The sequence below is a fragment of the Pestalotiopsis fici genome, assembly GCF_000516985.1.
Source record: "Pestalotiopsis fici W106-1 unplaced genomic scaffold PFICI_Scf_3, whole genome shotgun sequence".
Classification (NCBI taxonomy): domain Eukaryota; kingdom Fungi; phylum Ascomycota; class Sordariomycetes; order Amphisphaeriales; family Sporocadaceae; genus Pestalotiopsis; species Pestalotiopsis fici.
Genome location: NW_006917093.1, coordinates 2802893 through 2817323, shown reverse-complemented (window position 1 = coordinate 2817323; position 14431 = coordinate 2802893). Strand labels below are relative to the sequence as shown.

At 50.9% G+C, this 14431-nt stretch overlaps 6 protein-coding genes across 6 annotated transcripts; 1 reads left to right on the top strand and 5 right to left on the bottom strand.

Moving 5' to 3' along the window:
• Positions 1–336: 336 nt before the first annotated feature.
• On the bottom strand, positions 337–1649 carry PFICI_05004 (uncharacterized protein; the record flags this gene model as incomplete). The annotated part of the gene is made up of 2 exons (XM_007833585.1): positions 337–1136; positions 1532–1649. The coding sequence occupies 2 exons, from the start codon at positions 1647–1649 to the stop codon at positions 337–339; spliced, it is 918 nt and encodes a 305-aa protein (XP_007831776.1).
• A 693-nt stretch (positions 1650–2342) lies between these two features.
• Positions 2343–3135, bottom strand: PFICI_05003 (uncharacterized protein; the record flags this gene model as incomplete). Its single annotated transcript, XM_007833584.1, has 2 exons — positions 2343–2972; positions 3073–3135. The coding sequence occupies 2 exons, from the start codon at positions 3133–3135 to the stop codon at positions 2343–2345; spliced, it is 693 nt and encodes a 230-aa protein (XP_007831775.1).
• A 1068-nt stretch (positions 3136–4203) lies between these two features.
• Positions 4204–5783, bottom strand: PFICI_05002 (uncharacterized protein; the record flags this gene model as incomplete). The annotated part of the gene is made up of 2 exons (XM_007833583.1): positions 4204–5539; positions 5596–5783. 2 exons carry the CDS (start codon positions 5781–5783, stop codon positions 4204–4206), a joined length of 1524 nt encoding a protein of 507 aa, XP_007831774.1.
• Positions 5784–6547: 764 nt separating this feature from the next.
• Positions 6548–8327, bottom strand: PFICI_05001 (uncharacterized protein; the record flags this gene model as incomplete). The annotated part of the gene is made up of 4 exons (XM_007833582.1): positions 6548–7123; positions 7186–7602; positions 7656–7873; positions 7940–8327. The coding sequence occupies 4 exons, from the start codon at positions 8325–8327 to the stop codon at positions 6548–6550; spliced, it is 1599 nt and encodes a 532-aa protein (XP_007831773.1).
• A 955-nt stretch (positions 8328–9282) lies between these two features.
• PFICI_05000 (uncharacterized protein) lies at positions 9283–10421 on the top strand (the record flags this gene model as incomplete). Its single annotated transcript, XM_007833581.1, has 3 exons — positions 9283–9324; positions 9406–9742; positions 9832–10421. 3 exons carry the CDS (start codon positions 9283–9285, stop codon positions 10419–10421), a joined length of 969 nt encoding a protein of 322 aa, XP_007831772.1.
• Positions 10422–11165: 744 nt separating this feature from the next.
• On the bottom strand, positions 11166–13408 carry PFICI_04999 (GMP synthase; the record flags this gene model as incomplete). Its single annotated transcript, XM_007833580.1, has 10 exons — positions 11166–11185; positions 11246–11404; positions 11461–11493; positions 11597–11633; positions 11688–12112; positions 12165–12320; positions 12374–12634; positions 12743–12856; positions 12907–13294; positions 13361–13408. 10 exons carry the CDS (start codon positions 13406–13408, stop codon positions 11166–11168), a joined length of 1641 nt encoding a protein of 546 aa, XP_007831771.1.
• Positions 13409–14431: the final 1023 nt, after the last annotated feature.

Sequence of the window (14431 nt, the reverse complement as noted above, 5' to 3'; positions counted from 1 at the left end):
CAAAAAGTTCTCGATTCTACGAGAGGGCGGATCAAGGTGAGACAAACCTTATGGACAAAGCATTCCATGAATTGGAACTAGTCTTAGCCTCGCTGCCTGTGGTGTCGATAAAGGCTATGCGCATTCCCTTTTGCATTGGATTCCTGGAAATGACATCGAGACAAGCCGCTGTCATGAGCCTCCACCTCGGCACACCATGTGACGACAGTCAAAAAGCTTCCCTCTCTATTGTCTATCACACTTCTTGTCGCTAGCTATAATCCTAGAGTTTTGACTTAGTAATCCAACATGGTATTACTTCCTCGCAAGGCACTTGTCGCGTGACGAGGCTTTTTCTTAGCTGGTATAGTCCATCTTCTTGTCCCCAATGATGGCCCACATCTCCTCGACAATCTCCTTTTGGCCCGAGGGCGCGCCGCGGACGGCCAGATACTTTCTCTCGTCAATCTCGGGTTTCCAGTTGCCCGGGTTGCCCGACACCATGAGGCCGCCTGCCTCGTGGAGAATGGTCCAGGCGGCGCAGACGTCCCAAGCCCAACAACCACCTTCCCAGTAGAGGTCGAGCTGGCCGGCGGCCACGGCGCACAGGTTCAGGGCCGCACTGCCCAGAGACCGCAGCGAGTGCACCATGGCGCCGCCCTTGGTCTTGGCCAGGCACAGCTTCCGAAACACTTCGGCCTTGAGCTCAAAGTTGTCGTCGTCGCGGCTGCTGCCCCACTCTACAGCCAGCAGCGCCGTGTCCAGGGCGCCGAGGGGGGCGGGCGTCTTGGCCAACGGCAGCTTGCTGACTTTCCCCTTGCCGCCCTCACCCAAACCCCAGGACCGGCCGACCGTCATGTGGGCGCCGCGGCCGCGGATGGCCGTGTACAGCGTGTCGAGGTAAGGGTTATAGACGACGCCAACGGTCGGGACGCGGCCGGCGGCGAAGCCGAGCGAGATGCAGGCGTGCGGGAACCCGTGGACAAAGTTGGTGGTGCCGTCAATGGGGTCGACGATGAAGGTCGGCTCGTCGCCCAGCTTCTGGCCCGGCTGGTACGTCTCCTCGCCCATGAAGGCATACGTCGGGTACTTGGCCCGCAGCGTCGTCGACACGTGCGCCTCGACGGCCTTGTCGCATTCTGTCACGATGTCGGCGGCTGTGAGACGACGCGGAAAGAGCTCAGTGTTAGCTATCTGGCCATAATTTTCATGGTTTATCAGATGCAAGGCCGTTTGTCAAGGGAGAGCATGTCCCAGGGCAGTATAAACCCCTGGTTACATGGGCTTCCAAGTGCATGACGATCCAATTGAGTTGGTGAGAGTTCGCCTCGGCCATTCTCAAACAAACAAGGTCAAGTTTATATGACCAATATGTTGATACATGTCTACTCTCAAGACGTTTGTGCGTGGCACATTCGCCCAGCGTCAAAGTAGCGGTCGCGTCACATTTCCATTGTGGAGGGGCATCGCGGGGTAATTGGAGGTGATGTAAATGCGTGCGTGGGTGGTAAAAAAGTGTGTTTGTAGGTGCTATGAGATGGTCCTGACTTACAATTAAGCTTGGTCCCCTGATCAATATCGCTAGGGTTCGCCGAGAGGATCATACGTCCAGCATCAAAGGCGATCGACACGAGGGTGTCGTGGATATCTTGCAAGTCCAAGTCTGCCATGTCTTTGGGTTTCGATTCTGACAAGTCTTGGTAGTGAGCAAAAGAGTTTCTTCCGAGAATTTGGGCAACAGTGAACCCACTACACAATGTTACAGACAAGATTCAAAGGTGGTCAAGTGAAAATGGTTGTTGCTTTTCGCAATGCTGCTGCTGGTTGAAACACTGCGCTGTTGTAGGCATGGAGAGCGGGCAACTGTGGGACGACTGTGGGGGAATTGATGTAATGCCGCGTCGTGCCCAGCAATGGGACTCTTATTGGCCCATACAGCACGATATTATAGTCCATGGGTCACGAAACTGGAGAGACATGTTTATCCATGGAAATTTATTATATTCGGCAGACTAGATTTGCCTTGAAGTTTCCCGTCCATTATATCACGATAATGCGACATGGTGGTTTTAAACACATGTATTCTCAAAAGAACGAGATGCACGCCGGGTATGAAAGTTTGCATCAATTCGTATAAATTCGAAGTCTTTGTCCGTTTTGCATATCTCATACATGAACGCCTCAACTCCGCATACAACTCTGATACCCATGATGTTCTTCTTGCCATGTGTGTGAATAAATCAGGAAAACTGGAACCCATTTCGCGACTCTCCACCCCCTAAAACTACACAGTATCATTCATGGTCTCTCCACGTCTCTCCACCGTCTCAGAATTCGAACCCCTCTGCCTGCCGCCAGAGTCCTTAGACATTCTCTCTAAAGATGCTTCTCCTCTCTGCTGTCGGACTGTCGTTGAACGGATTCTCAGCCTTTCCATCGTCGTTGGCCATTGGCCGCGGGCTCACGCCTCTGAGACTGATATTGCTAGGCTCCGCTTGGTTGTCATCAAACGGGTTCTGCCTCGTCCTGCTTCCACCCGCCGGTCCTGAGGCAGGAACACCGAGTTCCGGGTCTCTTTCCCGCGAGCGACCCCTCGGCTCATCATGTCCGCCATAAGGCTCCGGGGCGTGTCCCGGAGTCGCAGCTAGGTTCATGGGATATCCGCTGCCGCCGTAGGGGTCGTGGCCGTACGGGTTTCCGCCATGTCGGTCGCCGAGCTCCTGCTCCTCGTAGTAGCCACCATAGGCATCAGCCTCGGTGCCCACGCGCGTGTCCCATGCCTCGTCGGGGTCCAGGGCCCCGAAGCCGCGGTGTGCCCGTCCTCCGGTGCCGGCCGTGGGCTGCTCGTATGCGCCTGCCGCTGACCTCTTGTTGCCGTTCTTCAACTTGCTGAACCAGCCGCGAATTCCTCCGGCGCCTTGGCTGGGTGCGCCATAGGGCGATGCATCAGAGCGGGAAAATGGGTTGTAGGAAGATAGCGATGGTGCAGGGAGCTATGGTTATGCGGTCATGTCAGCATATCTGTACGTGGAATCCCATGGGAAGCCCGAGCGTCGCGGGGCGATAGCAAACGCGTGGCGGGTATTGGCTGACAGCAGCAACATTCATCGTGGGATACTTGCGCATTGGGCCGCCGCCAATGGCAGTAGATCGCATGTTGCAAAACCAAGAAAACGAGCAAGCGCAGGAGCGGCAGGAAGGGATACATACACCTAGTCTCCTTGCTCGTAGCTGTGTGAAGACCACCCATCCGGCAGCCGCGACAATCAGCAGCACGATCAGCACAATGAAGAATATTCCAACGCCGTTCATCTCGGAGTATCGTGATGACGTCCAATGCGGGACGTTGCGATGGGGAGTGAAGCAAGGGTTCGTCGATCGATTGGTCGTGCAATCAATGTGGACGGGTAGATTGTTTGTGAGGTCGCAGGCGTCGATGCCTGATCTGTAGAGATCCGCGCCTCGCTGTTGTTGTTTTTTGGTGGTGACGCTCTCGTTGGGTGGATGAGGCTGTGTTCTTCTGTGTAGAACTTCGTTGCTGCTGATGTGATGTGAACCAAAAAAGACCAGGTTTCTTGCTTACGTCCTGCCCGAACCAAAAGCCCAGTCTCGCACCAACAGTTCGATGTGCGTCGCTACGAGGGGGCTGCTGTCGCTTCGCTTCGGAATGCCGGGATCAGCTCTTGGGTCCAGGCTATTTTGGGCCCGGGGTAGGTAATTAGATAGCTAAAAGGTAAAGCCTAAGGTTATCACTGGTAAGTTAGTGTGCAGTGACCAGAGCAGGGCCAGGGGGGTTTGCTAGAAAAGTAAGCTGTATTTGATCGTAATGGAGAATTTGGGGGCGGGTTCTTGACGTCTCCACTCCGTAAACCTGGACCTTAGTGCTGACCTATGTTGGGCTTTGTGTTCGTTCGCCAAGTGATCCCTGGCACGTTTCAACTTTCTGGGAGTGTTGATAACAGAGCACTTTTCGCCATCGTGTGCGAACAGATGATTTGGAGATGGAAATGATGCACCGAAATTGCCTAGCATGTGCTCCATGAAACATAGAAGACGTGGTCGAAGTCAAACTCCCAAAATGTTGGACACTTGCCAATACACGATTGCTACACACTTGATTTGACTTGGAGGAATAGGCCAAAAGAAAATGGGGAACTACAATGGTGAAAAGTTTCAAGTATTTCTATATGCAGTAGGCGTGGAACCGAATTTCCTAGTCGTCACTCATGATTCAAAACATTGATCCCACAAGCCTCCAGCTCTGGCAAAGCTCAGGCTATCCACAAACTTGCTCAGCCTGCAGCGTCCGAGCTCGTCGGCGTCGCAATTCTGTAGGGGTATCACTCTATCATTGACCAAGATTCTCACCAACTCTTCATCTTCACCTCCGCATGTCATCTTCTCCACGTACATTCTTGATGCGAATGGGACAACCCAACTGGCAGAATAGCCATTTGTATCCTTTGGTGCTGCCTTGGTCGTGTTGGAAAGAGGCTCTGTCAAGTTGTAGAGCCCCAGAGCAGCAAAGATACTCGACATGTCGTTATCGTGACTAAAGTCTGCATACAATGCCCTCTGAAGGGGGAATGTGCTTGGCGAACTGTCCAGTGTCGAGTTGGTGTCTGTGTGGTCCACCACGGGCTGGCCAGTCAACCTTGCGATGAGCTCGTTGACATAACCAACTCCTTGTGTAGGTCCCAATGGATTTCCATTAGACCAGCCATACCACTTGCCAAGGGATTGGTAGTAGTCGTAGCTGTGCCACTCGTCCTTGGAGAAAAGGGAGCAGAATCGTGATAGTCTACCATTCGGGTCGGCCACCGTCTCAAAGGGGCAAAGGTCCATCATGTAAATGGTCTCCTTGAGAGTCAAGTTGGCTCCAGGCAGGTTCTGGTTCAATCTCTCTGCAATTGGCGGTACAAAAATGTTCACCCAAGTCGCCTGCGCCACGGCGCCTACTGCCGTGTTTGGGCTCTCGTTGGCCAGAGTGCAAGCATCATGGCTCAAGGTGTTGTTCCACTCTGGGCCTTCAGGGATTTCGAGAATGTCATACGGAAAGGGATCAGTCGTGTTGGCCTGCTTGTCCTCCAGTCGTGCCTGGTGGAACCCACGGGTCCAATAATCTGCCGACTCGACGACTCTGAACTGACCAGCTGATCTGACAAAGGGCGCATCATCCCGCGTCAGCTGTTCGTAGCGTTTATAGAACTTGATACCGGAATTCACCAGCTCCTGACGACCAAAGTCGGACAACTGGTCAGCTCCGAGGGTATAGTTGTAGGTTTTGATAAATTTGAAATGATGTCCATAATCCGTGACGCTTTGGTGTATCCTTTCGATAAGGGCAGCATAAGCTATGGTGTGGCTCAGCGTCGGATCTCTTGCTCCATGACGAGACAGGATTTGAGCAAATGTCAAATCACAGTCCTTTGGCACGGACCGCGGGATGGAAGAGTGTACTGAATAGTACGGTGAGTACTGGCCCCAGAATTGCGAGATTTCGGGTGTGCAGTGGAAGCCATCCTTTGCGCTGTCGCATGAACCAATCTTGGAAGAGCGCCTGTCCTGATGAGCCATGCTAGTCATTTCACTGATGAGACACTCCAGAGTACTCACATGTATCCAACAGTAAAGTATAGGACAACGCAGAAGATGGTGCCTCCTACCAAGACTTTGAAGATGGACCTGTTGCGGCTCTGTCTGACGATGGCCCTCTTTTCGTGCCCATCGTGCTGACCGTTGATATCTGGCAGAGCGCTGTACTCGTGCGAGTCGCGAGCGAACCAAGCTCTGAGACGATCCATTGTGTCGTGCTCGCTCGCTGAGTGATCAATCAATCCGGCCTTGCTTGCAAAATCCTCCTAATCGCGCACGTAGTTCCCTTCGTGCCGCATCAAACAAACGAGTCGTAGGGTTACAACAGTGGCTGTTTATCGTTTGTTAAAGAACTTCCAGAGTAAGTCCCTGGTATATGAGCTCGAAGAAGGTTGACTTTATGCAACGGGCCGCCGTCGGTGATAAATGTAAAAGATGGGGAGCACGTGGCGTGGCGACCTGGAATTGGCCTGAAGGGTCCCCAGTCATTGCCCCACATATCTTTTGTCAGTCCGGCCTCTGACGTATGTCGTGCTGCTCTTCTTACGGGTATGTAGACTGAGTCAAGTGAAAAAGATTGGAATCATTACTTTTCAATACCAGATGAATCCTACTTTTCATTGAACCATAAGAAATAAAATAAAATAAAAAAACACTCTGTTTCGGCGAGACGAGCCACAGTCGATGTGCTTTATGTAAGGATTGACATGCAAAGTGTCGGTCTGAACTTTGTACATAGTACGACTTTTTAGGTTGGCATTGGCAGATACCGTTTTTATCTCCGCAACACAAGCATTTTGTCTATAGAGCATTCGTTTTCCTTGTTGGTTACTTCCGACGAGCCGCATTTCCCCTTCCGCTTAAATTTACATGTTCGCACAAAATATCAACTGAGGCATTCATAATATGACTATCAGTCAAGGCTAGTCACGGCCTTATCTGATTACATGACTGGACCTAGTCTTTTGGTATATTACCATCCACCAACACCACCATTGAGCAGCAGTGTATCTACAACCACGCCTCCTTGCAAGAGATTCAGACTAATTGCCCCAGTGGCTTTTTGACCGGCATCGTATGTGCCAGTCCAGAGTTGAAACCCGTCCCGCTCGTCCAAATCTGCTTCCCAAGCCCCGGTCCCGGTTACCAATGCTGGTCCCAGGGTCAGTGGTTGCGGAGCAGGTACCACGATTTTTACTGTAATATCTGCCTTGGTAGCTGCTTCGGAGTCTCCAGGCACTGCGACCGTAAAGTTGACTTTCTGCGCATCTGAGAATGTGAGACTAGGGACGATAAAGGGTCCCAGGGACAGTGGAACCACGACGTCGTCTTCAAAATCAGCCACGATTCTGAGGGCCGTTGCATTCGCTAGTTTGTCGCCAGGTGCCGAGAAGGAATAATATGCCGTTTCGCCATAAACGACATCTTCTCCCGTTTCAGTGCTTCCAAAAATAGTGGCACCTTTGTCTTCTTCCCGCTCTGTCTGTAGTGTTTGACTGTTGATTTCGATTGTTGGGTTGCCTGTGGGGTTGTGATTATCCGAGAAGATCTGTGTCCATTGAATTCAGCAGGCAAAGAATTGTATGACCACGCCAATTCCCGAGAACTTACCCTGATCATACCGGACAGGACCAACTTGTCATTGGAATCGAAATCCCAGGTGACATTGATCGGCTTGACGGAAAACGGGGTGATGGGATCGAGTAGTGCAGCAGCAGTTGGCACTGTATCAATCATCCGGCCCAAAACATCGACGCAGACGTCTTGAAAGCCATCGCCAATCTCATACAATCCCTTCATCGTCTTGTTTCCGTCACTCTCGTACAGTCGCAGATCCGAGCGCGAGGTTTCATTGAAGCTCGAAACCAGCGGGCCACCCAATTGCCCGGTGCCGTCAATGTACTCGTGAACCACGCGCGAGTCAAAGACTGCTCGACTGCTGTCGAAATTCTCGCCTCCATTTGTATTGTTGGGGGTCACTGCTAATTCTGGGACTACTTCTGGAAATCCTCCGTGATGAACCGAGCCCTGCTCATATGTCAGACTAGTCTCAGGCACTCAGACCCTGGTGCTCAACTTACCATGGCGTGCCCACAAGCCGTTAATGCAATGGCGTCCTCCCGGTTGAAGCCAGCTCTGTCAAATTCTTCAAGTGTATCTTCCAGGCTTGTGCTCGGTTCTGGTACGCCTGTTGTCGAGTCGGCATGGACAGCGTCGATCCGCCCCGGGCGATGAGGGATGTATTTCCCTCCACAAAGGTTTACTGACATGACGGTCCCGATCGCTACAAGATCCGCCACTATTAAAACCAACATTATTAGCATGTTTCCATCTTTCTTCAACGGACAGTATACATCAAACGCACTCGAGACATGTTCGTTGACAAAGGGCCGCCAGAAAGTGAAGCTGTCGTTGAAGGCACTCCCCTTATTCTCTTCCCTAAACGTCTCAAAGCCAATGGAAGCATCGATGCCGCCAGTGCCCGCAGTCACGTTTCTGGTGACAAAGTCGTGAAACGCGACGCGGATCCATTGCGCCGCCGTCGTGCGGCCCGAGTTGACGGCGGGCTCTCCCACTTCGGTCACGTAGTTGGTACAAGGCGTGATGGCAGTCGAAAAGTTGGATGCGTAAGCGCCCCAGTTGTCGACCAATATGTGCTCGAGGAGAGATACCTGTGCGTTTGGGTAGTAGAACATTGCATTTACATTGCTCAGAGCAAGGAGTGAGAACAATGTGATCCTTTCGTGACGCATCTTGATCGCGGCCGCGAAAATATGTGGTTCTGGCTTCCGCCTATAGTGAATTATAAAAGAAAAGATAGTTCACATTTCGCTCATATTATTGCAGTAGTCTTGATTGATTGATATCTCTATAATCAGGTGTCACGGGGTATTTGTCTTCTGTGCAGTGATAATGCAGGTATGGATGCACGTGTCGATAATCCCTTCGTATTCTGAAGCCAACTACAGGGCATCTCGGCGTACGATTCGTGAGGTGCAAGCCTATAACGCCCAAAATCGTGTCCCGCGCGTTACATTGCAGTAGGGAATAAATGGGGAGTCGACTATTGGTTGTCTGTCCCTTGCCCACCTCCAAAGGCTTACACTACCTGGCTGGATAATTTCGCAAACTTGTCCCTTTACCTGGTCAGACATTATCTTTTTTGGTATAAGAAAACTCAGCTACGAGTATCAGTGCATGTTTTGCCCCTTGCACACCCCCCCTCGTGCATATTTCCATGCAGTGAGCCTGCATCGCTTGGCACTTATAGTCTAGGTTGTTTGTGTGCTTACTGAGCCCCCACGAAAGGTCGCCAAAGTCTCGAAAATGGGATGTCCAGCATATCGAGAAGCTGCACTCGGGAATTGAAGAATCGGACCTCGCTGAAGATTCAAGTCCGAGAAGAGTGTCTAGTGCCCGAATTGAGATTTGGTCCCAGGTAGTTTGATTCGGCCAAATGTCTATGGCGTACCGAGCGGATGTAACACTGGTAAGGCCGGGACTATGCGTGCCCAGCTAGGGAATCTAAAAGCCGAGTACAGCCAAGTACACTGAATTGAATCATCGTTGATGGATTGATACAGATATGGTGGAAATATAACATCTAAGGTCCAAATGTTCTTGAATTGAACATTTTCAAGATCTCAAGAACTATAATCAGGGACAGGGATACACCATATCACGACTCGACAATCTATTTCTCTTGACATGACTGCCTCGAACCGCATCGAAAAGGTGGCCATCGTAGGTGTAAGCAAATCTTTGTATGGAAAGAATAAAAACAGCATTGGGATATTGTAACGACGGCTGATACGTACCCCACTACCATAGGCTTCCGGGCACAGTGGCAGCTTCATGACCAACGCCCTGCTCGAGACTGGCAGACACCAAGTCACGGCACTCACCCGAGTTGACAGCGAGAGCAAATTCCCCGATGGCGTGGTGATCAAGAAGATCGACTACAGCCGGCCCGAGACCCTTGTGGACGCGCTTAGAGGCCAGGACGCCCTGGTCATTACCCTGAGCGGCCACACGCCCAAGGGGACCGAGCTGCAGCTCGTCAATGCCGCAGGAGAGGCCGGCGTACCCTGGATTCTACCCAATGAGTGGTCTCCAGACACAGCCAACGAGGCGCTGGTCAAGGATGTCTTTGTCTTTGAGTTCAAAGGTATGTGGATTTCATAACTTGTACGACACAGGTACGATCATGATATGAGTCAGCTCCTTTTTAACAATTTCATCTTCTATTTGCAATAGTGGCCACGCGCAAAGCCATTACAGAGCTAGGCAAGAGTTCTTTTATATCCGTCTCAACTGGCTTCTGGTACGAGTGGTCACTGGCCATCAAGCCCGCATACGGCTTCGACTTTGACAGCAGAACCGTGACCTTTTTCGATGACGGCGAGACCAAAATCTGCACAACGACGTGGCCCCATCTGGGACGTGCCGTCGCTGCTCTGCTGAGCCTACCCATTCAGGCCGAAGGGGGTGACGACAAGGCATGTCTGGACGCCTTGAGAAACCAGGTCGTCTATGTCAACTCGTTCAACGTCAGTCAGAGGGACATGCTCGAGTCAGCTCTTAGGGTGACTGGCACTCGGGAGAGCGACTGGACAATCACAAGAGTGTCTGCTGAGCAACGATACGCCGATGGTGTCAGGGAAATCAAAGAGGGTGTCCGCGTGGGGTTTGCCAAAATGATGTATACTAGGGTATTCTTTGCTGATGGTTGTGGCGATTTTGAGACGAAGGGCACCATCAATGGCGTGTTGGGTTTACCAAAGGAAGACATGGACACGGCTACCAGAGCCGCTATTGAGCGGTCAAAAGGTCCTGTATGGGTGTAGAGAACTGACTTACACGTGAAAGATAATGCTTTTCATAGCACACGAGCCGGCTTCATTACAACCTCATAGGACAAATGAGTACTTACGCTTGGCGACCTTTATATTTTATGGTTTACTAGTGAAGCTATACTCACTCGATGGTTCATTTCGTCACGTCTTATCAACTTGGAAGAAAAAGAAAACGGCCACCGGCAAGACATCTAACAAGGTTCAAGAGTGCATATGCATATTCTATTCTAGAAGCTCAGAACGGCGGATTGGATTTCTTTTTCTCTGCGGCCGGGCCATATTTATGTGTCTGGATTCGATGAAGTTGAAGACAATCAGCCTATCAACTTATGTTCGTAGTTAGAACCCCATGCCCTTTGCTGAATATCCTGGCGAGCCACGGCTGGCTTTGCCATGATTGAATCAATACCAGTGGGGATTCTTCTTCTTCCTAGCAGTGGCGAGTTTGAACATGGATAATGGCGCAAGTGAAGCATTTCGGAACGCCATGCGGGTTTGTCTGGGATTATGCAGGAAGCGCGTGCCCCCAGGTCCCATTCTCACGCAAATCAAACTTGCTCTCGGGTTATTTGGGACAGCAGCTTGGGTTCTGCGTCCTACTAGGCCCGGGGTAGCAATCTTAGGTAGGTTTGTGAATCAATGAAATATGACCGCGCAAGAACCCCAGTGGAATGATATCTGTTCTTAGGTGGTCCTGGGACTAGATCTATTTTCTCTACTCGTCTAGCAATCCTTTTACTCCAACTCAATTGTTCCTGTTTCTAATTAGTGACTGCATATGAAAACGAGGGTTTCAGGAGGTAGCGGAATCATACCAGGAGGCTTGCCAGTGTAGTCGTACACGACCCTGGTAATTCCATGGACCTCGTTCGGGATTCTGTTTGCGATCTTGAGGATCAATTTCGAGTCAAATGCGTAAGGCTCAGCGCTCATAAAGTCAACGCTGCTCACAGCACGCAGGATGCAGATGTATCCTGAAACAAATGTTAGCCTTTGATAGATTATCTCATTGCTTTCTGCCACAACTTACCATATTCACGGCTGTCACCCATGACTCCAACAGCTGTGCAATCAAAAGTCAGTGATGCTCGGGACGGTTTATGTCATCAAAAGTATCGTTGCCGCAGGCGGGAACCATCCTGTCTGGAAGGCACCAGTTCACTTACCTCTGCTCGTGTCGAGGGCAGCAAAAGCCTGGGACATCTATGTGCAGTGTCAGTGGTCAGTCTGTGCTTGGAACGATTAAAAAAATCTTACCTCGTTGTAGATGCCGGCCTCCCGAATCGAGGAGATGAAGATGTGGTCGGCCTGCCTGACAAGCTCAACACGCTCTGGTGTGACCTCACCAAGGATTCTGATGCCGATACCGGGGCCGGGGAAGGGGTGGCGCATGATGAGCTCCTCGTGAATGCCGAGCTGACGGCCGAACTCACGGACTTCGTCCTTGAAGAGCTCCCTGAGGGGCTCGATCAACTTGAGGCCCTGGCCGTTCATCATACGAGCTGGCAGACCACCAACATTGTGGTGAGACTTGATTGTAGCCGAGGGGCCCTTCCAGCTCAATGACTCAATCAAATCCGGGTAAAGAGTACCCTGAAGGAACCATTCGACCTTTCCTGCGTGGGGAGTGTGCTTGGCCTCCTCCTCAATGCGGATCGCCTCCTTCTCAAACAGATCGATGACTACTCAAGTTAGCACTTGGAAACCAACTTTTCTTTTGCAACGGCCACTTACAGGTTCCTCCAATGATCTTGCGCTTGGCCTCGGGCTCAGTGACGCCGGCAAGGCGACTAAAGAAAAGCTCTGCACCATCAACGATCGTCAAGTTGATGTTGAGATGGTCCGACAAAGACTTCTTGACCTGTTCACATTCGTTGAGACGCATCAAGCCTATTGATTCTGAGTGAGAATAGCCTGGAGAAGTATGTGGGAGTGCGCCTTACCAGTGTCCACGAGAATGGCGTGGAACCGATCGCCGATGGCCTCCTTCATCAGACGGGCTGCAACCGTGCTGTCGACACCTCCAGAAACAGCGCCGATAACCTGGGCATTCTCGCCAACAAGCTTACGGATGCGGATAATCTCCTTCTCAATGAAGTTCTCCATCTTCCAGTTGTCGCGAGCCTTGCAAATCTTGGTCGCAAAGTTGCCAAGAATATCCATGCCGCGCTTTGTGTGGGAAATCTCGGGGTGGAATTGAATTCCTGTGAAGATCTCAAGTTAGTGGTTGGCGTACATGGGCTAAAGCGGTCAAGGGACAGATATAGCCATTTTGTCGACGTGAGACTGGAGGGTCAAAATGGGAGACCAACCAAAGATGGGCTTTTCCTTGTGTGCGATGCCAGCGTAGGGAGTGCTCGGCGTGCTAGCAATCGTGACGAAACCCTCGGGGAGGTGCACGAGCTTATCAAAGTGGCTCATGGTGACTAAGGATTGTCAGTATATGATCGCAAAACCTTGTGACTTCGAGACTCACCCTCGGTATTTGCTTCCACACCCTCGAAAAGACGGTTGACGTGGTCCTGCTGGCCATCAAGCGTGAGAATGTCGACATCTGTCTGGCCATACTCGCGCTTCTCGCCGCGCTGAACGTTCTTGTCATTGATACGCCAAGCAATTTCCTGGCAACCATAGCAGATTCCGAGAATCGGAACTCCCATGTCGAAAATTGCTGGGTCAACGTGAGGAGAGACCTCGTCGTAGACGGAAGACGGACCTCCGCTGAGAACGATACCAACGGGCTTCCAGGGCAGGTCAGCCAGCTTGGTGGTGCAGGGCAGCATCTCAGCATAGACATTGAGCGAACGCAGACGTCTCAAAATGAGATGACTGGTCTGGCTACCGAAATCGAGCACCAAGATGGTCTTGAATGATATTCAGAGTTAGCGGTTGGTGTTTTGGCATACAAAGTCGGTATTGATCAAACTCACGTCGAAGGTACTGTGAGGCGCGGCGACCTCTTCGAGCTTGGCGACCATCTTGAAAGGATTTGAAGAAAAGGAAGGAGAAAAAGAAGGTCGAAGTGGTATACCAGCAAAGACGCAGAATACTGCTATGGGCTTTGCTTTGGGAGGTGTTTTCGGTAGCAGAAGACCTATTGTACTCTGTATGAAATTGTGGTTTGGAAAACACCCCGCCAAAAACAATCACTGCCCCTCCACCGACACGCACCGCCCGCTATATATCCTTGGGCGAGTCTAAGGAAAATTTTTAGACTGAGTCAAGTGGTTTTTGGCCGTTCGCTCCATTGACCAGTGTGACGCAGCCAATAGCGTCTAGGCTGATGCTCCATTGAGTCACTGATAAGAGTTGCGATAAGCCAACATGCCGCCTAAATGCTAACGTAGGGCGTTACAGCAAGCCTCACTATTACTGTTACCAGCTACCGCAGACTGTACCCATGGAACACTTGAAATCACAAACTCCGTGCTGTTATACAGACCATGATAAATGTCGAGAAAATAATCAAGAATATTGCTTTTATTCAAATACTGATCGCCTTGTGAAAAGCTGCTCCTCGCTCACTTTTATAATTACAGCCAAGCTTCGCCAACGGAATCGGAACACTTGCAAGTGGACATATTTACATGCTTGACGCGAAGGGTGAATATTCCGCGGGCATGAAACCATTGATGGGCACGCAGAGATCGTGAGTTTTGTCATTCGTGAACGCTAGCAACTATTCAACCAGTGATTCCTTGGCACAAGTTACTGCTCGTAAATGCAGCTTGACCGGCAAGTTGACTCATTTGTCACTAGAAGGTGCCAGGAGCTCGTTCGGACCGCCGACGATAAATTCATAGTCGTATTCAAGTCCTGATTATTTACAATTCATTTTCCGTACACTCTGGCAGCTCAATTCGACCAGCAAGATTGTCGAATTCCGGAAAACTTTGACATGGATCCGGGGTGTAGTGCATTTCCTTCTATCAAAACTGGCAAAATACTAAATAGCATTATGGTTTTCTGGAAAATGTGTGGTAACTTCCTTACCCCCCCCC